The sequence below is a fragment of the Coffea arabica genome, chromosome 10e (assembly GCF_036785885.1).
Source record: "Coffea arabica cultivar ET-39 chromosome 10e, Coffea Arabica ET-39 HiFi, whole genome shotgun sequence".
Classification (NCBI taxonomy): Eukaryota; Viridiplantae; Streptophyta; class Magnoliopsida; order Gentianales; family Rubiaceae; genus Coffea; species Coffea arabica.
Genome location: NC_092328.1, coordinates 2,414,546 through 2,440,733, shown reverse-complemented (window position 1 = coordinate 2,440,733; position 26,188 = coordinate 2,414,546). Strand labels below are relative to the sequence as shown.

General features: G+C 37.5%; 4 protein-coding genes across 20 annotated transcripts; 1 reads left to right on the top strand and 3 right to left on the bottom strand.

Annotated features, from left to right (window-relative positions):
• The first annotated feature begins 285 nt into the window (after nucleotides 1-285).
• On the top strand, nucleotides 286-8,946 carry LOC113712529 (lysophospholipid acyltransferase LPEAT1). 16 transcript variants are annotated; one of them, XR_011821944.1, is made up of 14 exons: nucleotides 286-1,356; nucleotides 1,619-1,741; nucleotides 2,664-2,783; nucleotides 2,910-2,947; nucleotides 3,429-3,493; nucleotides 3,813-3,881; nucleotides 4,849-4,982; nucleotides 5,415-5,555; nucleotides 6,111-6,174; nucleotides 6,579-6,603; nucleotides 7,066-7,286; nucleotides 7,712-7,976; nucleotides 8,059-8,139; nucleotides 8,306-8,946. XR_011821944.1 is itself a non-coding variant. In XM_072067520.1 (11 exons), the coding sequence occupies exons 1-10, from the start codon at nucleotides 796-798 to the stop codon at nucleotides 6,596-6,598; spliced, it is 1,335 nt and encodes a 444-aa protein (XP_071923621.1). In that variant the 5' UTR covers nucleotides 286-795; the 3' UTR covers nucleotides 6,599-6,626; nucleotides 7,048-7,390. The 16 variants fall into 16 exon arrangements, 7 of the variants coding, with proteins under 7 accessions (XP_071923621.1, XP_071923620.1, XP_071923619.1 ...); XR_011821943.1 differs by having other exon boundaries at nucleotides 7,048-7,286; XR_011821942.1 differs by having other exon boundaries at nucleotides 6,579-6,626.
• LOC113712530 (deSI-like protein At4g17486) lies at nucleotides 8,603-13,739 on the bottom strand. Of its 2 annotated transcripts, none has more exons than XM_072067522.1 (4): nucleotides 13,721-13,739; nucleotides 10,414-10,677; nucleotides 9,585-9,872; nucleotides 8,603-9,088 (listed from the first exon to the last, which is right to left on the bottom strand). In XM_072067522.1, the coding sequence occupies exons 2-4, from the start codon at nucleotides 10,622-10,624 to the stop codon at nucleotides 8,844-8,846; spliced, it is 744 nt and encodes a 247-aa protein (XP_071923623.1). In that variant the 5' UTR covers nucleotides 10,625-10,677; nucleotides 13,721-13,739; the 3' UTR covers nucleotides 8,603-8,843. The 2 variants fall into 2 exon arrangements, with proteins under 2 accessions (XP_071923623.1, XP_027091817.1); XM_027236016.2 differs by lacking the exon at nucleotides 13,721-13,739 and adding an exon at nucleotides 13,137-13,595.
• Nucleotides 13,740-16,397: 2,658 nt separating this feature from the next.
• Nucleotides 16,398-20,036, bottom strand: LOC113710918 (chaperonin-like RbcX protein 2, chloroplastic). The gene is made up of 6 exons (XM_027233993.2): nucleotides 19,896-20,036; nucleotides 18,213-19,266; nucleotides 17,440-17,531; nucleotides 17,022-17,079; nucleotides 16,860-16,925; nucleotides 16,398-16,736 (listed from the first exon to the last, which is right to left on the bottom strand). Exons 2-6 carry the CDS (start codon nucleotides 18,519-18,521, stop codon nucleotides 16,614-16,616), a joined length of 648 nt encoding a protein of 215 aa, XP_027089794.1. The 5' UTR covers nucleotides 18,522-19,266; nucleotides 19,896-20,036; the 3' UTR covers nucleotides 16,398-16,613.
• On the bottom strand, nucleotides 19,762-25,360 carry LOC113711023 (J domain-containing protein required for chloroplast accumulation response 1). Its single transcript, XM_027234159.2, has 9 exons — nucleotides 24,387-25,360; nucleotides 22,819-23,651; nucleotides 22,361-22,728; nucleotides 22,137-22,248; nucleotides 21,930-21,988; nucleotides 21,597-21,662; nucleotides 21,445-21,522; nucleotides 20,512-20,688; nucleotides 19,762-20,098 (listed from the first exon to the last, which is right to left on the bottom strand). The coding sequence occupies exons 1-9, from the start codon at nucleotides 24,833-24,835 to the stop codon at nucleotides 20,060-20,062; spliced, it is 2,181 nt and encodes a 726-aa protein (XP_027089960.1). The 5' UTR covers nucleotides 24,836-25,360; the 3' UTR covers nucleotides 19,762-20,059.
• Nucleotides 25,361-26,188: the final 828 nt, after the last annotated feature.

The following is a 26,188-nucleotide window of genomic DNA, read 5'->3' as shown; positions in this document are numbered from 1 at the left end:
AACAGCTGGGACTCGAATCAAAGACTTGGAGTAAAGATTTCCTAGCGGAATCCAGTCGAGCTATTCAGTGCGGGCAACAATTTGTTAGAATAGTGAGGTGATTCTTAGGTGATACTCCTATGTGCTTCCTTAATTACACAATATGCTAAATGTGAACAATTTATGCCGAAAGTGGACGCATCCTTGCAAGAGTATAATTTTGACACCAAACAGACTTCTTCGTGTCATGGAAACCTTCTACTAGAATTCTTTCCTTGAACGGTGAGTATTAGTGGTTGTAACACCAACACTAATCCGAATACCACCTAGATTTCGTCTACTTTCCTAAATCAAATCAAACTGACAAAAAGGAGTTTCCTCATCGTATCTGATGCCCATCCCATCGCCGCTTGAAAAAATTTGACACGCACGCAATCGAACCTCATTCGTAGCAGCCAGAGTGACCCAAAAACAAACTAATTTTAACTTGTGCAATCCCACGTTATCACTATCGCTATCCTGTCGGGTTTTTCTTCCTTAGATCTAAGGACACCGCCCCCTTCCCCCCCTCCTCTCCTCAGCCCGCCCCAGTAGGACTGAAGGAATAATTGAGAGGTCTAAACACAAAGAGAACAAAAGTACTCAACTCCAACCTTCCTCTCCTTTCTCCTCTCCTCTTCTCTGGGATTTTTTACTGCTAACCAAAATATCAAAGACCTTAATGGCTTTCCAATCATAATTTAATCAAGTTACTGTAACTCTGCTTCAATTCTTCTCTGCTAGTATTTTTGTTTGATCTAAATTATTCCTAAATAAATGGAGTCCGAGCTGAAAACCCTTAACCCGAATCCAGCTCAAATTCAACCTACCCAGCGGTCCCCACCCGTCGATGATAACTTAACAAAAGATGACCGCCCGCTTCTCAAACCCGAACCTGTGCCCCCCGGCCCGACCCAGAACCCAGCCACCACGACCGCCCCTGACATTGAAGAGCTGGAGAAGAAGTATGCCGCCTACGTCAGGCGCGATGTTTATGGGGTAATGGGTCGGGGCGATTTGCCCTGGGTGGAGAAGCTGCTCCTGGGTTTGGCCCTGGTGACGCTGGTGCCTTTGAGGCTGGTGTCTGGGTTGACGGTGCTGGTGCTTTATTACTTCATTTGTAGGATTTGTACAGCGTTTTTGGCTCCGAATCGGGAGGATGAGCAGGAGGATTATGCTCACATGGGTGGGTGGAGGAGGGCTGTGATCGTCCAAACCGGGAGATTTTGTTCTCGGGCTCTGCTTTTTATTTTCGGGTTTTATTGGATTAGCGAAACTCATCGGGACATCGTGGATGTTAGTTTCAATGGGAAGTTTGGTACCCAGGTATCCTTTTCGGTATTGCTTCTAATTTACTGAATTATCTGGAAATTTTATTTAGTGTAACTGGTGTTCAATGCGCGTGCATGTGCTTTTGAAACTTCTTTACTTATCTGGAAATTTTATGTAGTGTAACTGGTGTTCAATGGGCGTGCATGTGCTTTTGAAACTTCTTTACTTGAAGTTCAGTCGCTGGTCTTTTAAATTCATTCAACAGCTAGTTCGAATGCGTATCTGCGTGATAGAATTTTCTAATTCAATTTTTTTTTGGGAAGCTTAGGTTGCTGAAGTGTGGACTATTTTGGATGAGAAATGTGATAAAGTTTGGAGCTTGATGTCATGCATTAATCTCTTTGACTGGAAACAGTTAGGATATTCAGGAACTCACAAGCTGTCAACTTTGGTGGGTTAAACACAGAAAAATTGGAGGTTGAAGCTCTTGGACGGTGGTCTAGCTCATTAATTGTTGCCATTAAATGATGAAGGAAGATATTGTAGTGATTTTAAAAATGGCATACTTCTAACAGAAGCATCTGTTGGGAAGAAGTATGTGAGGGAAACAGCACAGTTAGTTATTTATGCATGAATCTCTGCGGTCAGAGGTTTATACTATACTATCATAAAATGAAACCTTTGAGATATGTCACAGTTTAAGTATGCATGAATTTGGGTATGTGATTGTGGGTGGATATTTCCATAGGATGTCAATATCCTACTTCGTTTAAAGGACGTGTTGTTGCTTCCCGGTATATTGCCTTTAGCGTCTGTTATTGTTGGATGCTAACAGTATGAAACGATGATGGTCCTTCAAGGTCCATATGATATTAAACCATTCCGGAAATTTGCTTGATTTGAAGCTTTCAAAGTTGCTGTTTTGTGAATCCGCCCATAATATATGAGTGTTGTAACAAATGAGGGCATAGTGAAAGAATAAACCCTGTATGAACTGAACTGAAGTAACCCTTTGAGGTGAGTGAGTTGTCTTTATCTTTCAAAGAAAGCGAGTACATGTTTGGGTGTTAAGGGGGACTTTGGATAGATACAGTAGATAGAATTACCAGTGGTGTTAAGTAAGATGACTGCTAGTCACTGTAGGGGTTCTTTATGATCCAAGCGTTCAAGTCCTTTTAGCAGTTTAAGATTAGGAAATGAGTCATGCTTTTATGATGATAATTAGTCTGCATAGTTTTATTGACTCATACACTTGTAATTATTTTATTCCTCAACCTTTCTGCATACCTTGTACGATATGATTGTATTATTAACTAAAGGTTCTGGTTCTGTTATGAAAATTGAAAATTGTTTTGACTTGATTTTTTTTCCAGACTGAGTCGAAGGATCAATCACAAGATTCTGCAAGACCTGGAGTGATCGTTTCAAATCATGTGTCTTATTTGGATATCTTGTACCACATGTCATCTTCTTTTCCCAGCTTTGTTGCCAAGGTCTTTGAATTTTTGCACATCAATGTTTCCCTAGGATTAGGAAATTGATACTTATTCTATTGTTGATTTGACTGACATGTTTCTTTTCTATTTTTCTTGATCATGTGTCTGTCTGTATTATTGAAGAGATCAGTGGCTAAACTTCCTCTAGTTGGTCTCATCAGGTTAGTTCACTCTGGATTCATTTGCTACTTAAGTTGTAGACCATTGCAGGTTTTTTTAGGAAAAACTGAACAGATATCTTCTTCTCCCAGGTTGTTTTGTGACATTTTATATGAAATTATTGTCTGCTGGCAGAGAGCCAAATTGTGATTGTCTCAATTTTGTTGTCACCTGTGTTTTGACTTTTCCTGTAACTTGCATATATCACGTCAGCTTTATGCTAACTGAGTCATCAGTTAGTGTAGTTGGTTGAGCAGTATTCTTCCTTTATAGTTTCTCAATGCATTCAACTTGCAAAAATGAATTGAATTCTAGAGCCGTTATTCAGGAAATGAGCGCTTTTTTTCAGTCCAAAACATTCTGAAATTGTGAGCCTTGTAGAAATGATTATTATGCTGTTCTGGATTCTTTCCTTTTCTCCCGTGTTTATCAGAAGTTGAGTTGGTGGTAGGTGCCTTTAAATTCTTTACCTTCTCTTTACAGCAAATGCCTTGGTTGTGTCTATGTCCAACGGGAGTCGAAATCATCCGACTTCAAAGGTGTCTCAGGTAAACTACTTTTTCTGCTGATCTGCTTGAAATGGTTAAAACCTGAACTTATGATCATCATGGCGGTTATTGCTTGCTAAAGCTAAAGGTTACTTTCACCTGCTGATTTTCGTGTGAAAGTTTCATGTCAAGCAAAGCAGTAAGGGTGGAAGATGCTTTATAAATACATAATACGCATTTTTCTATTCTATCATGCCTGACAGGCTGTCATTTCAAATTTTTTACTCAAACAAGCTTGGTGATCTAAATGTCTAATCGATTAGTGTCTAATTTTTTTACTTTGCCTGGCTTTCTAATTTAAGATATATGATGCTCACAGGTATTGTTAATGACAGAATTAAGGAAGCTCATCAGGATAAGAATGCCCCTATGATGATGCTCTTTCCAGGTTATCTTCTTTCTTTGTTATGATGCTATTTTCCCTATCTTTTTAGTGCTTCATCTGATAGTCATCCTCAGTGACTGTTAGTATCTCTGATTCAATTGGTTTTCTGCCAGAGTGTTGTAACAGGCCTTAGGTACTCGTGATTGTACTTGGGGTTGTATATGGAGCATTTATATAATGAGAGGCTAGAAGTGAAGTTTCAAGAAATTACGTGTCCAACTTTCATTTCCACTTTTATCCGCGAGAGTTGCAGCAGTCTAACCTGTATTTTGCCATGCATTTCAATTGTACTTTGATTAGCTGTTAAAATGGCTCCTTGTTCATTATATCCATTGTTGGTTATTAGTCATGTAAATTCTTAATTGGCATCTGGGGAATCCCTCAGCCTGTCAGTCTACTTCTACGCATATTACTTTTTCTCCACATATTCTCTGTTTTTGTGGCCTGCAGGTTCATCTGATGTCAAAACCTAGCCGAATTGAGTCCCATGAATTGATGTACAAAATTGTGTGTTCCACAAATAAATGTACGAAATCTTGTATATTCCATGAATTAATGCATTGATAGCAAATCTCAGAGCAGTAAATTACACTGTTTAAGTGGATGGAAACTTGCTTAGATGGACTGCTGGTTCATTCAGGTGTTGTTTTACTATGGTCATCACCCTTTAAGGAACTCAAAAGCCTGAGATGTCTCTAGTATTTTTAACATGTTTGATCAAGGGGAATATCGCATTCTCCTTGGACGGTATATTAATACCAGAGGTTTGCTTTTCCTTGATGTTCCACTGCTTTTACATTACTTCAACTTGACATTCAGTTGGTATAGACTGTCTCTGGCTGAACATAACTATAATGACCAAATTGACGAATTGTGTCTTTCTTCCAAATCACCTTTTTACATGTTTGACATGATTTTGCTCTCTCAGTCTGCAGTTACTCTTAAACAGTTTTCTTTTTTGTGCTTGCAGAAGGCACAACAACTAATGGAGACTTCCTCCTTCCATTTAAAACTGGTGCCTTTTTGGCAAAAGCTCCTGTGCTCCCGGTTATTTTAAGGTATCCATACCAGAGATTCAGTCCTGCCTGGGACTCCATTTCTGGAGTGAGTATTTTCATCTTCTCGTTATAGTTACATTCTTGATCACATAGCTAGGTTTAGCTGGTTCTGCTCATCATGTTTACATTCTTGATCACACAGTCTTGCATTTGTTCCCACTTTAAATGCTCCCCTGGATGCTTTTCTGCCAGTTCCTTGAAATAATCAGAATGTGCTTAGGAACTTGTTAATGTTTAGGTAGTTGTGGAGTTTTTGCCATTTTCTTTCTTTCAAAGACCAGATTGTGCGTTATGGCAAAGTTTGATGACTGCCACCTGTTTCAATATGATTTAAAAGTAAAGCACACACTGGGTAGGTGTTTGGTCTACTACCAGTAGTCCATGGCCCAATTGGAATCACCCTGCATACTACCATATATTGAGACAGGATCAGGTTTGGATTTTACCCACTCATATTGATGAATATATCTTCATGCAGGTGAGACATGTATTTTTCCTTCTCTGCCAATTTGTAAATTACATGGAGGTGACAAAGCTACCTGTGTATCACCCATCGCAGCAAGAGAAGGATGATCCAAGGCTTTATGCAGAAAACGTCAGGAGGTTAATGGCTCATGAGGTAGGGATTTTGATTTAATGTGTGACCATCATTGATGTTTATGGTCAGTGGATGAAATGGACAGTCCTACTTTCATCTGGTATCAGTTTTTGTTTGATGTGCTATAAAACTCTACTGATGCTTTAATCAATAATCATTGGTTAAAAGTGCTAAATCATTTCTACTTGAATAATCACACGCCTCACATGAATTTCATTTCTACTTTCAGACATTTGGGTACTGGTTGAAAGTGCTAAATCAAGGATTTTAGTGAAATGATTTTGTTGGATGTGATGAAGATGTATATTTTGATCGGATCAATTCATGTGGGTTAATTTTAACAAAATGAGTAGTATTTACACAAAAGTAAATTGCAAAATGAAGAGATTTGTAAAAGGGAAGTTTCAACAATGAAAAATGGGCGTGATAGTCCTGATATTAGCACAATTAACCTTGGAATAGAGTGAGGTAATAGAGCACTAAGTCATTGATGTGTCAATGCTGGATGCCTGTATCATATGGTTGTAGTTACTAGATTAATTCAGTCTCATTTCATATTTATGATGTGCAATGCAGGGTGGTTTAGTGCTCTCAGATATTGGCTTGGCTGAGAAACGAGTATATCATGCTGCTCTCAATGGTAATACTAGCATACCTACTGTTTTGCATCAGAAAGACGATTGATAATTTCATGGCCTGGCACTGAAAAGATATCTAGTCCACCTTGGGTTGTTGTAGTTGTTGCTTGTATCTATAGGTTGATTTTAGGGGAACTGATGGGTGATGATCTCAGCTTGTTAAAACAAACTGTTGGGTGTTTTGTATGATGCTCCCTGTAACTTCTTTACTTACAACACTATGACCATTGAATACAATGTTTCGATGTTTCTGGTGGATGTTTTCTTATTTCCTCGACCGTATACTTAGCTTTTATAGGCTTCACGTCCTCTGGGCTTTCGATATACTTTTATTTGCTCTGGTAAACATTCTAGTGCAAGGAGTATGTGTTTATAAATCTGAAATGTCTCTTTGGTTTTCCTGCAGGTGTATTTTGTCAACAGTAATTCAGGTTCGCGGTCTGTATATTCATATGTATGTTTCTGTTAATGAAATTTGAAAATTATGTGCAGATAACATATTCCCTGAAGAAGCATTAGATAACATATTCCCTGGAAGAGGCATTCTTACTGTCAATATCATCTAAGTGTGTCCATGCTCATATATGTAGTAGCTTTGGGGAATCCTGAAAGCTGGCTAATTTTTGACAGCATTGTTAGGCGTTTTGCTTAAAAAGATCCAGAAAAGCTGGTTTATCCGATCAAAGATAGTATGTTAGGCACAGCGCTTATTACTGCTCCAGTGTAACAATTCTTATATTCATTTCTAGGAGAGGTTTAGTTTAGTATTCTATTTATGTTCTCGCTCAAGGGGAAAAAAAATCGTAATAAAAAAGAATGTGCCATAATGATTAGAAAGATTAACTTGGATCTTGAAAACGATTCTTGACTCTCAGGTCTTGGCTTTTCAACAGTCTGCTGTCATCTTTGAGGAAAAAAAAAAAAAGCACTGGTGATGGGGCTGTGACCTTGTCGCTTCTTGAATCTCATGTAAACGAGGAGAGAGAGAGAGAGCTGAATTCCACCGATGGTGTTAACGCATGCAGAGACTGGTAGAAATTTGGTGAAGAGTGGACTGGAGTCGGGGGGAGGGGGGGCTACGTTTGTAATGATCCGAGCTAATTTATTGTTCGAGGTAATGTAAAAAAACCGTCACCAAAATTACTCAACTACTCTCGTATTTTTTTTGAGTAAATTTTATATACACGGGTAGTATATACACTATCATCATTGAATTCATGATATGTGTGTAAAAGTTAAATTTTAAGTATAAATTTTGTATAATTATCATTTATTTAACGCTGATAATGTATACACTATCGGGTGTAGGAAAGATTAATTCATTTTTTTTCTCCAAACGAACTATTCTCATATTAGAATGTAGTATTATGTATGTTCTACACGCTGGATGCTTGAAACAAAGATAAAGAAAACACGACGTACCCATAATGAATAGATAAATTACAGATTGTATAACTTGTTTCACATTATACTAATAGTAGAATTCATAGTAGACGGAAAATGTCAAGACATGGATTTTTCAGACGCTACATATCACAGGTAATATGCAGGCATGCATACTTCAAATGGGTCTCTTATGGGGCGATCTTGGATCAAATTAAACTGAACAAGGAATGGGGTTTTGCCACGGCTTCCTGATGCTGGTTTTCTGCCTACTTTGCTGGGAGGTTCAGGGTGGAAGCAGTTCCAAGCCTTGATCTTTGTGTCGAAGCAAGAAAACATTAACAACAGTAATCCTCAGAACCCCGCACGCATTTAGGAAGAGGTGTACAACTCATTTCGGGTTTGAGAGAAGCATGCTTTTGTCCGTTATCCTAACTACTTTTCTGAATATTAGCAGACGTTTTTTGGTGCTAAGAGCTAAGGTTTTGTAATGCCATGCACAGGCGTTAGCTCAAAGCTTTTCCTGTGGAACTTGAAGCAGTATTTCTCATGCCCAAAAGTGAAGACACCATTTAACTCATCAGGTATGATGTTTATACCAAGACTTGATATGGCTTGGCGTAGCCGGTGCTATTGGCATTGTAACACATCCTTCACGAGCAACTGAGTGCTGGGACCAAATCATATGTAAGAGTTTTCCCAGCACTCCTAAACTAGTTACCCCGTGTCATTGATTTGGCTTGTTTTCAGTTTTATGGCACCAAAATGCCCTGAACCTGCGGGAAAGCTGTTGCAGACAACAGGTCTACCTGCACAAGGCATGAAATTATAATGCCTCGAACTCGAAGGTCAAGCTTGCTGAGTGATCACTACATTGACAATAAACCTGACAGACCCCTTTCCCGAGTTCAAGCAACAGAACTTCAGGATGTCATATTGCAGATTTGTTCAGGAATTGAGCTAAATACTAGCTGTGATTTGAAGGTGTCAGGAGATGAAAGTGAACGCTTTTAAAAGCGCAAGGAAGGAAAAATTGGAGAATGATGATACTCACAATTCAGCTTTTCCACTGCATGCATTTATCTACTTCATTTGGTTCTAAGAGATACACTTACTGTTACAAAATATTCAACATTGAGAGACAGAGAGAGAAGGCATGGCACGTCACAAGAATTATCCCTTCCTAAGGCAATTGCTCTAGACAAAGGGGCTTGACTTGCATGCATAAGCATGACAACAACTTACAACACTGCCTGATAGATTAAGATTTCAAGAATTCAACCTGGTCTCATCGTTCCTTGAGTGAACCATTGTTAAACTTCCTCAATTCCCATGGTGGTAAGCAGCCTTTTAAAGGGGATTGTAGAAATAGTGAAGATGTAGACAACTGCTTCTGCCGTGTTGAGATTGACGACAAACAACTGAAAGAACTTCTGAGCCTTCTCTTCTCATTATCATCTTCTTGGTAATTTGGATCATGTCGTACGGGAGATATTTTCAGAGATTCTGGCAGAATGCAATTGAAGGTAGAACCTGTGGATACAACAAAATAAAACAGAACATAAAGCCGTATCCGGCTCTTCGAAAGTGTGAAATCCTGGAGCAGAATAGTAATAATGTACTGATGATAAGAAAGTTGTTATATTGGGAGTTGATTCAGTTTCAAGTGTCTCTCCGTTTTTGAATTGCTAAAACTTTGATCCTTTTATCCTATACAATGTATATATCTAGTGAACATTTGGATATACATTTCTGTTAATGAAAATGCCCAGTAATGTTCTGTCAAAGAAGCAAGAATTTTATACTTGTATCCAAAGGAGCAGTTTGGAAAGAACATTGTAATCAGGAAAGAATGTACCAAAAATGTACATTCTTGGTAAGGAAAGAAGAAACATGGAATTTCATATGATTCTTCAAAATTACCCAAAATTCTATTAGATACCCAATCTTCCCAAGTTACCAGCAATTCTACATGTAAGCGAGGGTAAAATCTTAACCTTTGAAAGAGTTATGGTGGAAGAAAGGCTACCTAATTTTGCTAATCGGTTGACCCATTTTGGAATCTTTCTCCCAGTAAGTTTGTAGCATATGTCCTTACAGAAATGATTGCAGTTCTTGACAATCAAGTGATATGTATCACCATTGTAGCTTGCAGCTTGCCTCTCCATAAACTCCCTGACCTGGGCGGCATCCAGGGATGTGGTCCCAATGAATATTGACTTTCTAAACTTGAAGCCTGGGCACTGCCGAGGTTCAACTTCAAAGACACCACTTGATGGATAATCGTGAGCCCCAAATGCATATTCCACACCATGAACTGTGAAGTATATGTATAAGAAAAACCATCACCTTTGGCCTACGTTGGAACTTAGAAACTTTTTCCATTATTTGTGCAATAATGAGAAAACAGTGTTCAGTAACTTTATCACCTATTTATTGATTAGCATCCTAAGCTAAGTGCAAATGGAAAACCAACTAATAATAGAGTTTGCACTAAACAACAAAAGATTTTAAATCACCAAAGGCCTGGAATATGTACATCCTTTTATTTAACAAGCTCTTACAGAACCTACAATGAAACAGGCCTTACTATTTCACTCCACCATTAAGATCCTGATATACAATCTGCAGAGATATATGCATATTAGACACTTCGTATCCTGAACTTTGCATCTAGCTACTGTTTGCTAACACTACAGAAAAAATTCAAATGAAACTAGGAAACTGAACTAGGAACAACTGGTACAAGCTCAAAGCATACTGCAAGAAGCACCAGACAGAGATGAGCAAAGGGTGCTTCTTCATAGATAGGGGTAAATTCATGATGGCTATGCATATAAGCATATAAAAACCCTTACCTTCAACACCAGAATGAAATATACCTAAGCCAGCCCAATACACATAGCCATTCATAGGTGTCAAGTCATACACGTTTAGATAAACTGGTGTCTTTCCAGGGCCATAATTAGCAGGCTTCACCTTGGAGAACAAACAAAAGCGGGGAGTTGATTTGCCTTTTAGACGGAGGGGCACTATCGACTTCCATCCTTTCTTTGATCCTAATGTCATGGTTCCTCTCCTGGTGGAATTGAAAGTCAGTCAAGGGCCCATCGGCATCTTGTCTGGTATCATGAAATGATAAGCCCAAGTTAAAAAATAAAGAAGGCAAAAAGAAAACCAATATATCAAAAATAAAAGGTTGGTCAAGCAATCAATCAACATGGAAAATAAGAAAAAAGTGCACAATAATATTATTCTTCAAGTATTGCCACCTTCTATGTGAGCATAACATAGAGTATTAACGAAAACTTCTGATACAGCCATATGACATGCTCTGTGATCAGTCAACCAGAAGCAAGATGATTGTATGGGAAAGAAGAAATGGTCAAGTAATGCCGTCTCCCAGAATTTGTTTTTTAAGCTAAACAAGTAGCAATTATAGTTTAGTGAGTATTTTTATATTATGCAAAGATATCAAAATGAAAAAAGGAAAAGAAGCATAGAGGTATAATGTCATAATTCAGAAAAGTCATTGATTATTGAAATAGATTCGCAGCTTACCTTAAATCAGAGCTGCAATGCTAAAATTTTATGTAATTAATTCATAATGAATCTTCACAAAACCTATCTCAGACTAACAGTTATCAAAGGAGCAGTTGGCTTAGGATCTTTCCAAACCAACTATCCTTCAGAACTCAGCAATATGCCAGACCAAATGAATTCTCAGTTCAAGAACTACTCAGCACAAAGATTGTCATCATTTTAAAACTTATAATTGGTAGGTAGAGTAGACCTCACTATCATTTGAACATCAGATGACTGTGATATAGAGTCACTATCCACCTAAATAAGTAGCCTAATCCTTTTAAAATGCTTGTATGGAATCTTATCAACTATAGAAGACATAATTAATCAATTTAGTAAGTCGACTTTCATGTTATTATATTAGCACAAGAAAGTTTTTGTAGATAGAATGTTAGCATTACGGTACTTATTCTGTCCATTTACTTATTTCGTTTTGACTTTCAATTTTTATTTGGGCAGGCAGAGGAAGATCAGAGACACAAAAATAAAATGAATACTGTGTTCAAACTTCTAGAAAAGTCAACAGTAGCATGAGTGGTGAGGCACTCATGTAATTTTTAGTTTGTATCTCATCACTGTAGCTTGCAGCTTTGCTTTATTCTTTTTCAGTTGTTATACAATGCAGAAATTTTGTTTGCCATGATATGTTTCAAATTCCAACACTCTGGAGAAGGAAAACTCAAGACTTGACTTGTCGCTGGTAAGCAAACCAGAATGACGTCAAATGTAAATAAACCTTATGTAATATAACTTATTCATCAAACAGATACAAGACGAATTACAAAATTACTTCAAGGTGATCCTCTGTTTCTCAAGAGAACAACTGCACAGCTTACTTTCTCAATGTTGCAATATCTTTTCCACTATGTCATGGAAACACTCGCTGAGACTATGTTTTCATATAACTTTAGCAAATACATTCTGAACGTACCTTCTAATTGCATATAAACCATAAAAAGATAAAGAGTAAGAAGATTTCTCAAGCTAATCCTATATAAGCAGAAACTTACATTATCCTTTGTCATCTTTACTTTCTATTTCTTAGCATATCATCTAAACATTTCACTAGGGAAGAAGCAGTCCCAGGTGATTCATTAATACGACAGCTCCTTGTAACTTGTCTCTACCTATTTCACCCACGGATGGATCAAATGTAACTACATGCAGTCTTTAAATATATAAAAAACCTTTTAGAGCACAATAAGCTGAAATTTTATCCCATGAATTTATAAATGCCACATCCACTCAACTGTGGATGATGTAGCCAAATACATCATCTTTAGATGGTTAAAAAACAGAAACAGATTAGAAGCTCGAAGTAGATGCAAATGAGATCCTTAAAGAGAGAAGATCAGAAAACTACTACTACAAAATGGGCCAGACTAGAGGGAGAAATTAACTAATGACAGAATCATTAAGCTGGTATTAGCATCATAATAGGCAATTTCCCTGTGATTTTCCTGGTCTAAGCCAGGAAAATTCCTAGTTGACATATTATAGCAAACACTCAGCAATTATTGACAACTGTCGTTCCCCGGTGAACAACCAGAATCAAAATTTTGACCGAGCTGTTTGGAGCTTCATGAATAGTTAAAGTTAACATAAAGAATGACAAAGGGCAAACTTATAATTTTTCCTTGCTGAAGAATTCTGGATTTGCAACATTACATCAAGTATACATCAAATTACTTCTAGTTACAAAATGATATAGTGAAGTTAATGCAAGAATGTGAGCCGAAGTATGCCAGATCTTGTTGTCAAGTTGACATTTTGCACGAAAGGAAAGAAAGAAAAGAGAAAAAATAATGATGAAAAAACACACACCGAAGCAATTCTAGCACTATCAGATCAGAAAGAGAACAAATGTACCACAAACGCCATAAAAATTAGTAAGAATCCCACCAACTACTTTTCGCCAAGAAGATTTAGAAAACTAACAAAAAAAAATGAAGCAAATGGAAAGGATTAAGAATGATTCACAGAAAAGGAGACTCACAAACTCAAAAGACACCAGCTTTCTTCAGCACTAATCTGGTGTTCTAAAGACAGACAGGGAGCACTTGAAAATGGGTTTATAAGCTACGCATCAACATTTAAAATATCCATATTTGTGCCAAATCCCAAGATAACAAGCAGCAAAATCTTGAATTTACAAGTAACCTCTTCCCAGAGTTCAAGAAAGCAAATTGCTTAGTAGCCAGAACTACGGATAAAACAGAAATAAAAAGGAAATGAGAGCAGCGAGGCGTATCTGAAATGGCCCCAAGTTTTGGAGGTTAAAGCCTAGAGGGAGAGAACGGACACATTATACCACAAGGGGTTCTCTCTTCTCTCTCCATCTCTCTCAACTGTTTTTGCTATCAAACTTTTTCTTATGTTTAACCTCAAAGAGTAATGGCAGTTTTCTTTCTTTCTTCTTCTTTAACCTCAAGTAGCTTAAAAGCTTAGCACGGACAGAATAAAGAAGTTTTCTTTAGTACTAAAAAACATTTTTGTTAATCATCCTTCACAAGTAGTAAGTAGTAGCAGTAATTTATCATTTCATTTGGGCTTTCACTGTTTTGGGAATGAAAAGTTTACCTGGAGACAAATCAGAAGAGGAAGCGACCTCTTTTGTCTTCATATAGAGACCCTATGCCTTAGCCGCTGCCAGTGGTACCACTTTCACTCGTAGATTGTGGTGTATAATGAAACATTTTGTTCCTATAATTGTCACCATTATGCAAATCCATTTTTTTTTTAATTCAGAAATTATATCCATCTATGCGTAGATTGATTATTGTGTTACGTAAATATTTTGTGGACTCAATTTATTAGAAGTTGACATTAAATTTACTGATAAATAATATCAACAGTTATGCTCAATCAGGCACGATATTGGGTCATATTTGGTTTTATTTGAAATTCAATAGAGAGAATGAACGAATTGCAATAAATTAGTTTTAAATAAAAAATATTAATGAAAAGATGCATTCAATTTACTGAGAATCTTCTCAGAAGGGAATAAATATCCCTCTTGTTAGATGTATGCTGTATCTTATCGAGACAATTAATAAGTTGCTGGATATCTTTTCATAATTTAGAAGACGAAGTTGGCAGTCAACCTCAACCATGCCCTTCACTTCAGGACCAAACTGATGGATTAAGGCTGAGTAAGAAAATGCATGGGAATTGGGGCGAGTGGTGGTCTGGTCGGCTGCTGTGAGGGACTGAGGGGACCCCCTTTCTTCTGCCACAGTTTTGGTGCCAATGCGAGACTACTAACCTTGACAAAGAGAACAGTTTAATAATACTGGCGCAGCTGTTTACTTTGACTGTCATCTTTCTTTAACTGATCTAAAAGAATTTCAAGAAATGAATCAAAATGATGTAGTCTGTGACTTGATTCATGCTAGTGTGCTACAGCTCCTTTATCCAAGCTTCTTGCCAGTCCTTTTCCGATTGCTTTGATTTGTAAAAGCTCGATTGGATCATTTAACGCTCATGGAGAAAAGGAAGGGGGTGAAAATTGAAAGGATAAAAGCCTTGAAAGTAAGGCCATCGCCATCCCCACTGAGTGTAAATTCCACCATCGCCATCACAAATGTGGCCTACCTTTGTCAAGCGGAACATGTACGTGTGCCCGACTTATTAGTAAACCAAATAACCAAACGATGCAGAGATAAGAGAGAAGTCGCTGTCTCTGAGATAAATAAAAAACGATTGTTTCACTGTCACTGCCAAATTCCTCATTGCATGGTTCGATAGACAGATAATTAGTTGGCTCAGGCTGTGCATTTGGAATTCTGGACAGACAGATAAATACCAGTGTATTTATTAGTTAAAGTTTGGAAGAAAATGGGTGCTCGGCAGTCTGGTAGATATGGGTCATCCCTTTTTTTTTTACAGTGAAATTTCTTGGCCGGGAACTGCAAAAGAAAGTTTTTGCCTTCAAAGAAAAGAAGTGCAGGTGAAGCAGTTTCGTAATCAACGGCTAACTTTTAGGACTTAGAGGTGTTATCCAGATCATTTTCCCCTTTTTCCCTCTTTCTGTTTTTAACCCACGGTTGATGGTTGTACAGGACACCTGTCTTGTCTAGGGCGGATTTCATTACATTCCCTTTAGTTTCTCACTGCTTTCCTAATTTTATCCTTTATCCAACTAATCATATTATGCTGGCAACAACTATGCAGTGGAAAAAATTTTATTTATTTATTTTTTTAGATGAAAGTGGAATAGAATAAATACCAAGTCCTTAACTGCCCGCTGCCCAGCATGTGAATTGAAGTAGTGCTAACGAAATCTTGTGGTCTTCATTGTGTACCCTTTTAGGGCAGCAGCAAATTCAATCACCTAACTATCTTCTGATGAAGTTATACAAGTCCGCTCAAACAATTTTTCTTTTTGTTTGGAACAATGGGAGAAGTCAACTGGGCTACTGCAGTTTGCACGTTTGCAACATCTCCTCCAGCCCTTTGGTACAGCTGCAGCTGCTGCCTGTGCCTGGATTTTCCTTTTGTGCCTCTTATGAGTCCCAATCCCATTGGTGAAACCCTCCATGGATATCCTGTGCATGGCACTAATGGCTAAAGGAATGCAATAATAGCTGCGGATGAAATTTATGTGTCAAGCTGTACAGCCAGTTGTAGTGTCCCAAGAATTCAATCACCTCGGTATCAGTAATAGGATAGCAGTTGCAATCTTTCACTGCGGTAATTAATTGCATATGCCGTCCGAATGGGTTAAAATTGAGTAGCGTGTTTGGACATGTAGATTATTCGGGATAAATTTTTTGAAAAAAAAAATACTATAATATATATATATATACTCCCTCCCTTTTTTTATAACTGACGTTTAAGGTTTTGCACACCAATTAAGAAAAGTTTTTCATTGTTTAAATCTATACACTACTTTCCTTTTGTACCCTCATTAATTATCCAATTCACCCATGTTTTCTCTCACTAGAGTATTAAATGGTGCTGTTTTACTAGGTCAAAAGCAATGCAAATTAACTCCCACCAATTATGAAAAGAGAGATAAAAGGGTAAAATTGTGAAAAAATAATTAATGTTGCATGGAGATAATAAAACGACAGATAAAAGTACTTAAGAGCAAATTTCTTAAACGTCAATTATAAAAAAAGGGAGGGAGTATATTTTTTGGTGTTGAGCATATGATCATTCCTCTCTCTTGACAAACTAGGCTTGAGATTGAATTAATTGCCCCTACATTGGTGAGGCACAATGGGAGGAAAGAAATGTTTTTGTACAAACAACAAAATCGAAGCCGTTTTTCCTATTCCTTTTTTTAAGCTAATCTAAAGAATATATATATTCACATACTACAATGTGATTAAAACAATTCCAATCCTTAACTTAAAAGTAAATCACTCACTACTACAACGGAATTTTCCTATCGGCCAAATTAGTATGTATTACACAAACGAGAAATTACAGGCAGAAGATCTAAACTGTTGAAAGTGGCTGGAGCCATTCATCCAATCTTCTCAGTGTTTGTATCATCAGAAGGCCAGATTACTGTCTCTATGAGCCGCTCTCGCATCAACTCCAAATTTTGATCAGAGATTTCTTTGTATATTGCAGCATGGTCACATTTCTGAAAGTGAAAAAAAAAAAAAAAAAATAGACAGCAATAGTGCAAAATATCTCAGTGCACAGGCACAAAAGGATCCTTGTCACAATACAATAATATTAAACCAGCAACATATCCTCTTTTTACCTTAATCCATTTTCCGTACAGGTAAAGTCGTGTTACCATCACTCTTTCTGCGAGTTCACGCTTCTCCTGTCAAAAGATGATGGATTTGAACCTATTAGGCTTGCCTGCCACTAATCAAGAAATTCATGCACCTAATGCTACAAGACCTTCCCCAGCGGATACCTTTGCCAGGCTGCGGATGAATCGCTTCCCATCACGAGGCTTATTTGCAGCAACATAACTGTTGAGGTCGAAATACACAAGTAAAATCACAAAACATGAAGCAATCTTTCTTTGGATTGTTAGAAGACAAAAGGGGCAACAAAGTAACAAGTTTTGATTGTAGAACTCATCGATGAAAAACCTGCAACTCGCTTCCTGTATAAACTCAGATGGGTAAAAGAAAAGAGAAGAAGCAGAAAAAAAATGCATATTGTGAACACTAGGCATGACTTCTGGCTCAACTCTTCTTGTTCGAATATGATGATGTTTAAGTGAGTGAGATCCAAGTCTTACTTGCTGTGTCTGAAGATATACAAAGCTGGACATCAAGAATGAAAAAAGCAGGCACAACATCTCTCAGAAGGAAAATTTTACTTACTCATTAAACCATCGGTATTGTGGAGGGTTCATCTCAGAGAGCTGGTTCATAACAGTCCTCACAGCTTTGTATGTGAAAAAGTTAAGAATTGACTGCAAGCCGATTCATTTAGCAACTTGAGCGAGTGAATGATAAAAATCTATCTAATCATTGGAGTCTACTATGATTGTAACCAAGGCAATTTTGTTATTCATGCACAATTAGGATAACGAACATGAAGTGATGGTAGCATATCCAATACACCAAAGACACACAGCAGCAAAGATCAATCCAATATCTTTCTGCAAACATGATTTAGTGTGTGGAACATATAATCGCACCCAACCACCCATGATAATTCTGTTCTCAATGAATAATGTGAATGCAGTTGTTGATAATAATACAGCCAAATTGTAGATACCACTAACTTTCTCTTTCTTCAAAAAATATAGCTAGTTTATCATACCTTTTTATTTCCATTTGCCCATCATCAGTTAGTTCATGCATAATTTTCTAATCTATAACTAATATGCTGCTGATCATAAATGGTTAAGAACAACCCCTTGGCTAGACGTGGGTTTCCAATTAATGTGCCAACATTATTCTTTTCATAGTTCCTAATTACTTGCCAAAAGGTACAATGAATTTAGTATCGCAAAGGCACAAAAAGCTGCAAATAGCAACACCAGTACATTCTCCCATAATAAATTAATCAACATGTAGCAAAAAATTAACCATACCAGGGATCAAAGGAAGCACAATAAGCATCTAGGACAAAGAGTGAATGTTCTTACAGCTTTTACATCAGCAAAGTTTTCCTCGTATTGTCCGGCCACTTCACTTACAATCTTCAAACTCCTGTTCTTCCTCTGCTCTCCCAAACTCCAACCACCAGATAGAGCTTTTACTGAATCAAGAAAAGGGCTACTCAGCTCCAATGATCCAGTAGGTCTCGGCATATGCCTTCTACTAGTAACTAAATTCCTACTCGTAATCAGATCTCCACTACTCAAGTTGCATGAAGGCAGAGCATCCAAACACAAGCATGGACATCCATGTGAATCAGTGATTGGTGAAGCAACAAGAGATAATGGTCCGACCATCCTTGAGCTCCTAAGACTAACAACAAATTTATTCCACACAGAAAAATACTAATCACAATACTCTGCAGTACCCCGGACCAGATTTCTGAAATTAGAACCAAGAATTGAACAATCTCAAGGGAACCCTCTTGAGAGAAACCGATAAAAAGCAAGGTCCCGTGTCCAAGAATATTGGAGGATTCACTTTTTGTCAAGTCAAAGTTTCGTGTATCTGGACGAAAAGGGTATGCACTATGCAGAGACGTACACTTTTTAAGTTGAAGAAGTAAAAAGGCTACAGGCAAGGAAAGTATACAAAATGCAGGGAAAAGTGGGCGGATTTTTTTGGTGAAGTGTGAACGCTGACCATAATAATTTTGAGGTCCAAAATACTCCAATCACAAACGGTATCCAAACCAGGTTCCATTGGCTGCTGAACCGAAATTAGTGCAATACATCTGTCAAATGCAGCCTCAGATAGTTTGCCTCATTTAGAGGGGAAAAAAGAAACAGCCAACGGAATTTAGATTGATAAGCTGTTAACGTACAGGCTGATTTATCTTTATCAGGTATCAAGTAGTCCAAGGGCTCCTTCGCGTGAATGATCCAGCGGTAGCGCCTCTCATCGGTGACTCTTAAGGTCCTAAGTTCGAGTCTCCACTCTGTTGGGTTCCTTCGCGCACTTATCGCGTTTGGGTCGGGTTGGGGCGCCGGATCCGGATCGCAGGGAATTAGTCGGGCCCCGTAAGAATTGATCTGAACACCTCTGTGTCAATAAAAAAAAAAAAAAAAAAAAGTCCAAGGGCTGCGTTGTCAGCAAAAACAAGTTGGAGTAAATTTGAGCTTGCCCGGCAAGTTTTTTCAAGAAATCCATAACAATCCAAATATATATATATATATATATATATATATAGTATATATTTACAAAGGGTTAAAAAAATGTATAAATTTGCATATCCGCTAGAGAAAAACAAATTTAAAGAATGTTAAAAGGTGAATAATGACTTCTAATTTTGCCGGGCACACAAAGGTACGGGAATAAAAAAAAAAACTTATGTCTTTCATCTTTGTGAACGCAATTGGAATGCTTGTAAAATAACTCTCCAAACAAGACTGAAATTTGACTTTCTTCTCCGTTTAACCAACAAGCCTATGGGAAGTTGTGCTGCAGAAATCGAAAACAATCCTTGGGCCTTGTTTGCAAATAAGTTTTGATCAAATTTATCTGCTACAAGTTTTTTAACAACTTCAACTACAATAATTTTAAAAAAATTCTCAAAATTTTTAAATTATACACTTTAAAATATCCAAAAAAATTACACATTTCAAAATTTTTTTCTACAACTGTTACGATAAACTACAGGAAAGTTTTAAACAAACACCCAAAAAACTCACTTGTCAATCGGCCCTAATCCCCCTTAAAGAAATAAGGAACAATGGTACATCTTGTAGGGAAACAACGGTATAACTGTGCACAAGAAAAATGATGCACAAATAAAATTGCATTTTGCAGGTGAGGGAATTTGGATGGATTCTCCTCGATGTCATATTGCAAGCACTCAAATCGCACCAAGTGAATTGAAGTGACTCCACGCCTCCTGCAGGAAAAGAGAGCTAGATTTAGCATTCAAGAATAATGTTTCCTTGGAGCTTCAGAATGAACTTCAAAGTTGCTCAGTAAACAACTGGATTTACATGTTACATCTAGTATACGGCTATTGATACCAACTGGCAAGACTATTAAGGACAAGAAATTCACAACCCACATTACTGATGATAAGCAATCAAATCTTCTACTATATTTGCAAACAATGAGTTCAGCGTAATAAGCTGAATATATATCCCAAATTAAGCAACGCGTTGAGAAAAACCTGGGGGATGTGTATAAGGTAGTCACTTCAAAATATTCAAGTCCTCTTGTAGTCCATTGACAGATTACAAATTGATTCATCTATACCTTCAAGCAAGACTTAATTGAAGAGATTAACCATTTGACTAGCTATTGGATTACCTGCAGAATATCAAAAACTTGTTCAGCAATGAACCTTTGGTGGGATGCAGCACCCTTTTGCTGCAGCTTATCTGGATGTAGGCAGAGTAAAGCTCTCTGATATGCTCTCTTAACTGCACTTCCATCAATTAAATCAACCAGAGGCACAGGCTTCCACCCACTCTCTGGCCAAAGAACCTAATAAAGGTTTGCAGATACAAAAACACAAAGAAAGATCGTTTAGGAAAAGAAAGCCTGAAAACTTTACAATTTCATATGGAAAAGATAAGTGAATTACATCACATCAAAACCTTGAATCTTATCAATCCATATAATTGCGTTCATTATCTAATCACAGAAATAAACCATTCCATTTCATTTTGTACATTTGTCAAGAGATCACAATAAGTCAAAAGAAAGCACCTTGTAATACTGCAACCAGATTCAAAAGAAGAGGAAGAGCAAGTATACAGTTCTAAATCCAAAAGATAAAAGAAAGCATCAAGTGACTTTGGATGTACACAAAAGTTTTGTTTAACCCAAGCAATTAGATGTCTAAAGTCAGAAGGTTAAAATGCTTCCACTATAGAACCTAAGCAGGAAATAATACACAGATATGCAAACAAGTGTTAGATACCAGAATGCAGAAATTAGGTACCAGAATTTTTGAGCTTTGGCAAATGCATAATAAACTATGTATCATAGTTTCGGCAAATTTGTTAAAGATGTTGAAACTTAAAACGCATTACGAAAAAAAAAAGTCCCATAAACTGTGAATGTCACAAATGGAGCTTTCCAATAATTAATTTCCAATTACTAACTCTGCAGGCTCCAATACAAAGATGAGAGTACAACAACAGTTCAATAGGAACTGTGTCGAGGATACAAAACAATTCCAAAGTCATTTATCTAAGACAAACATTAAAACTTCAGAGAGAGAGAGAGAGATCTTACAAGTTGTAATGTTGACAGCAGTGAGCGGATATTTCCTTTCCTTCCACTTGACCATTGTTGAATTTTAGCATTTGAAGCCTGCATCCAGACGTAGGGATATCAAAACAGCATGTTCAGAATTGTGAAAGTCATTATGAATAAAACAAACTCACTTGGATTTCCGCAGAAACTCCACTTGTTTGTAAATCTTTCTCCTCATCATGAGTTAGGTCTTCAACCTGACAACGAGTGTTATATGACTAACTATTAGAAAGTCCATGCATAATTCAACACTTTAACAACATAATTGCTCTTACTACCGTAATGTGGATAAATTTACTTTCTCTAACCTAACAGCCTTCAGGGCATGAAGTTTATTCCATTAATTTCTACTATGATTGAACAACAGCAATCCAGTGTCGTACTCAAACATCCTAAGACAGATATATACAAAGATATCCTGCATCATTTATCTTTTAACACATAACAAAGAATCAAGTACATACCAGGAAGAAGGAGTCATCTTTGTTTTCAACATTGCTGTCATAATCCTTGGGAAGTGAATCTGGGAAAAGAAGGGAAAATATCAGAAAAATTTGAGGACTATATTTGTGTACACTATGAAAATAAACAACACCAACAGAGTTGAAAAAAGAAATATATTTGAAGAGAATGAAAAGCTACAGCCATAAGACTAAGCTGAGATAGCTAACCAGAAAAATTTGAAGCATTGCTCTCATTAGTAGATGGATCACTAGGTTTGTGAACCGAGCTCTTGAAGTGTGACTCTTGATTCACCTTATTCTTGTTGAAGTTAGCATCCACCTGCAAGATGAAAAGATGTGATTCAAGAAAGTCCACTGTCTTCAGGAAAAAATGACTTCCTATGAGGTTATACAGATAGAAACTTTAACAAATAACGGATGCTATAAAGTACCCTGCTGGAAGCGTCTGCCATGTTATCCAGCTTATGCACGTTCTCATCTGTTTTGACTGCAGTGCTCATCCCATTTTCAGACCTGTTGATTTCCAGTCCCTGCCACCTAGGGCTCTTGCTGTCAAACTTGGCATTAGATTGTGCTGTAGTTTCCTGGTTGAAGATCTTTACAAACTCCTTCACTTTTCCTTTAACTCTAGTTCCACCAATGGCATCTCCTGAATTTGTGGCTGAACCTTTCTTAGCATTAGTCATCTCTGATCTGTTGCTACTGGTGCTTCTTGCATCAGTTTTCTTTGGACTAGTTCTGACATTGACATTATTACTGGCTACATTTGTGGTCTTGATGTAGAAGCTGTTTTCATTTCCTTTAGTGGCAATGCATACACGAAGTTAAATATAATCAATATAAAGTAGCATAGAGATGAAGTAGAAGCTTGATGTGCAGTACAGATTACCTTGTTCCCCGTTCTCATCCTTGAGCAGTTCATGCAGGGATTTTGTGTGAGCCTTTGGAGTTTGCCCTTTATTGGTAGAAAATTCTTTTTCAATTTTTGCATACAGGTTAGTTTCATTCTTTGAAAGAGATTCTTCTTCTGTTTTCTTCCTTGTGATATTGTCATCAAGTTTAGCAGCAGTTCCTTCACTTTCGAAGAGTTTTGGTTCTGGAACTTGCAGATGTGTTTCTTCAACTTGACTGCAGGAATCTATCTTCTTGTCATTGCTACTGTCATCATGCTTTTCATTATCTATTTTCAAGGTCAAAGATTTCGTATCTATGGATATAATGTGCTCTTCCACGGCTGGTAAATGCCTGCCAATAATATCACTTTCAATCCTTCCATTAGAACTGGAACATCTCTCAGTCTTAAAATTTTCTTTATATCTCGATTTACTCCTTCCCCCAAGCGGCATCAATAGAGGTACTCCGCTGCCTGCCCACTTGTATATGGAGAAGTGAAACTGGCCACTATTAAAAGGAACTTCCTTGCCTTGTGTTTTATATTTTAACTTGGCTCCCATGTCTTTTTCAATGGATTTGGTTTCATGACAATTCTCACCAGTATGAGAAGCTTCGTGTGATAGGGGGCTTTGACGGTAAACTGGGCGATCTTTTCTTGCCTCGTCCTGTACCTCTGTTGCTTGGTTTGCAAATCTAGAAAGAGAAGTGTGTTCATCTTTGTTTTTATAGCTTGTGCCGTTTGACAGTCCATCTTTGCTCTTATAGGAACTACGATTTGTGGTACCAAAGAGAGGAAAGTCCGTTGCTTTTGTCAATTTGGCTGGAAGGCTGGGACATTTCATTAGCACTTCAAATTAGATGCAATACACGCAGGAAAGAAAAAAAGGAAAGCAAATCTCATAAGTCATAACCAGCACAATCTGCGTAGAATTTCTAGCACAACATATAAGTTACTGTAATGTAGAGATGATAATTATGCCACAGGAGGAGCACAGAGAAATGGTTCATTTATGCTTGAATTAACTTCTCAGGTCGATTCAGTAATGTAACTACTTGTAGGAATAACAAAGCAACGAAATGGAAAACAAACTAACATGACAAAGGAATTATTGGATAAAATCCTATTACAAGTTGAAGATCAAGGTTCAAATACCACAAATTTAACCACCCGCTACTTGCAATATGGCGCCTTTCTGATTAAAACAGGTAAAGCAGTACGAGAAGAAAGGATTAAATATGACAAATGTCGAGAAAAAAAATAAGAGATTAATATCCTTTCCATGTCACAAGAAAAAGAATCCACCTTGGCAAGGCAGCAATATTTAGCTAAAATCTCCCTCGTATCCTTTCCATTTCAGAAAGGCCATGAAATGTAAAATAACAGCATCCTAAAGTTTTGCAAGCTCTATAATCCTTCTGGAGAACACAAATTCACCATCTATGTCATTGTGAAAGTGCAGGAATCTCTCGGTTAAAATGTCCTCTTCCTATCCAATTAAGAAACCTTACAGAATTGTTTAAGAAGGAAAATCAAAACGAGGAAAATGATAATAAAATCTTTACCCGAATTGAGCAGGGTATGACGTGCTAAGGGGCTCAGCTTTGGGTGGCAATGGCCTAGAGGGGCTTGAAATCCGGGAACCAGGGGAAGAAGCGAAGAAGTCCCTGCTAGTCCTCCGAGACTTAGCCTCATCACCTTTGAAAATATCATCATAAAAATCATCACTTGGATATGACTTTCTGTTGACACCTTCTGCACCAAAAACTGGTTTTTCGTCTAAAACAGGCCATGGACTTCTTGAGAAAACTGCATCTTCATCAGACTCCTCTCTTGCTTCACAGAAACTATATCTATTTCTGGTTTCTTGAATGGAAAATCGCCGTGGAGGGCCGCCAAAAACATCACTGAAATCCATGTCCGAGTCTCCATCCGATGTTTTCATTGAGGTCTCAAAGGATCCTTGTCGACTATATCCCAGTAAAACATTTTCCCTTTGACTAAACCTCTCCATATGCTGAACTATCGCCAATGGGATCAAAGATTTTAAGGAAAACAGAATTTGGCGGGAAAATATGTTAGCTCTCCTGGGGATTCAAGATTCTGGCGTACTTCAGTTTACACCTTACTTTGCTCATGAAATGGTGCAGTTTGTGGAATCATGAGAATAAATTTGACAATTTTGATGAAGCACGAAAATCAGTTTCTATGGAGTTGTATGGTTGCTTGAAATTGCATGCAAGTTTTCCAACTTTGACAATCCAGTTGGAAAAAATAATAAATATGTGGTTTTAGTGCAAGTGATGATTCCATCAATCAAACATGCGAGATTGGGTAATTGGAACATGAATTGTCAAGAAGGGAAAAAGAAAGGTTAGGAGGAGAAGACAAAAGAAAGTGGGGCTTGACTCTTTGAGACAAAGATGAGCAAGGAACTGAAGCCACAAAATGGAGGGGTTTATATCATATATGATGTATCATGTATGTTGGGAGAGGACTCGCAGTCACAGGATAAGGAAGGAAATATTCAAAAGACAAAAGAGGGTAATATCTCTGGCAATCTTCTTTCCTAGTAAGCTTGAGCATTTGGATTTATTCTAAAATTCTTCTGGTGGCTGTTCCTCTGCTGCTTTTCTTTTGACCTGACTGGACTGGACTGGGCTGATACCATACTCCGCTGAACAGTCCCGGAATCTGAGAACTGGACCACCAACTGAAACGTGTGATGATGTGAAGCAAGTTTTACCGGTACGGTAGGCAATGTCTTACAAACACTTGATAAACTGCAACCAACCATCAGTGATTATACGATCCAACTAATTTTGCATCAACAACAGCCATAAAGCTGTTGGCATGAATGAAAGCCATTCACGTTTACAGGTATAAATTGATGCTTCGTCTGATTTGTCTTTGACGTGCGGTAATCTCGTAACATGATCATCTTACAATTGACATATGCTTGTTGAATTAGATCCTAAATCTCCGTTATTTCCGAGAATTATAGCGGGGTTCTGTGCATTGGTTCACATACAATTTTCCTATCCAATTTCACAAAAAAAATAAATAAATACAAAGATTGAATCCATTATTTCTTGTGTGTCTCAAGTGTAGATTCCGATTATTGAGAACATGGTCCAGACGAGCTGTGTAGGCATTTTCAAGCACCGAAAGATTAGAGCTGGCTTTTGGCTGCTATAAGAAACATTAAATCAGGCCTAAAGTGCCAAGGATAACCGAAATGATGCTGACATGTTAACAGCATTGAGATGATGATCATTTATCTTAACAGAAAAAAGCATTAAGTACCACGAAAGAAACAGCTAATTGTAGTTAGCATCTAAAAAAATCAGTAGACTGATCCAATTCT

Coding starts and splice junctions, on each gene's coding strand:
- LOC113711023 (XM_027234159.2), bottom strand. CDS start 24,835: ATGGAGAGGTTTAGTCAAAGGGAAAATGTTTTACTGGGATATAGTCGA. Junction 22,249..22,360: donor TGGCAGACGCTTCCAGCAGG/GTACTTTATAGC, acceptor TTCATCTTGCAG/GTGGATGCTAACTTCAACAA. Junction 21,663..21,929: donor AAGATGACTCCTTCTTCCTG/GTATGTACTTGA, acceptor ACTCGTTGTCAG/GTTGAAGACCTAACTCATGA.
- LOC113710918 (XM_027233993.2), bottom strand. CDS start 18,521: ATGGTCGGACCATTATCTCTTGTTGCTTCACCAATCACTGATTCACAT. Junction 17,532..18,212: donor ACTTTGCTGATGTAAAAGCT/GTAAGAACATTC, acceptor ATCGGCTTGCAG/TCAATTCTTAACTTTTTCAC. Junction 16,926..17,021: donor TCATCCGCAGCCTGGCAAAG/GTATCCGCTGGG, acceptor ATCTTTTGACAG/GAGAAGCGTGAACTCGCAGA.
- LOC113712529 (XM_072067518.1), top strand. CDS start 796: ATGGAGTCCGAGCTGAAAACCCTTAACCCGAATCCAGCTCAAATTCAA. Junction 1,742..2,663: donor CTCACAAGCTGTCAACTTTG/GTGGGTTAAACA, acceptor TTTTTTTTCCAG/ACTGAGTCGAAGGATCAATC. Junction 2,784..2,909: donor TTCCCAGCTTTGTTGCCAAG/GTCTTTGAATTT, acceptor GTATTATTGAAG/AGATCAGTGGCTAAACTTCC.
- LOC113712530 (XM_072067522.1), bottom strand. CDS start 10,624: ATGACATTAGGATCAAAGAAAGGATGGAAGTCGATAGTGCCCCTCCGT. Junction 9,873..10,413: donor ATTTCATTCTGGTGTTGAAG/GTAAGGGTTTTT, acceptor TATACTTCACAG/TTCATGGTGTGGAATATGCA. Junction 9,089..9,584: donor CAACCGATTAGCAAAATTAG/GTAGCCTTTCTT, acceptor TTGTATCCACAG/GTTCTACCTTCAATTGCATT.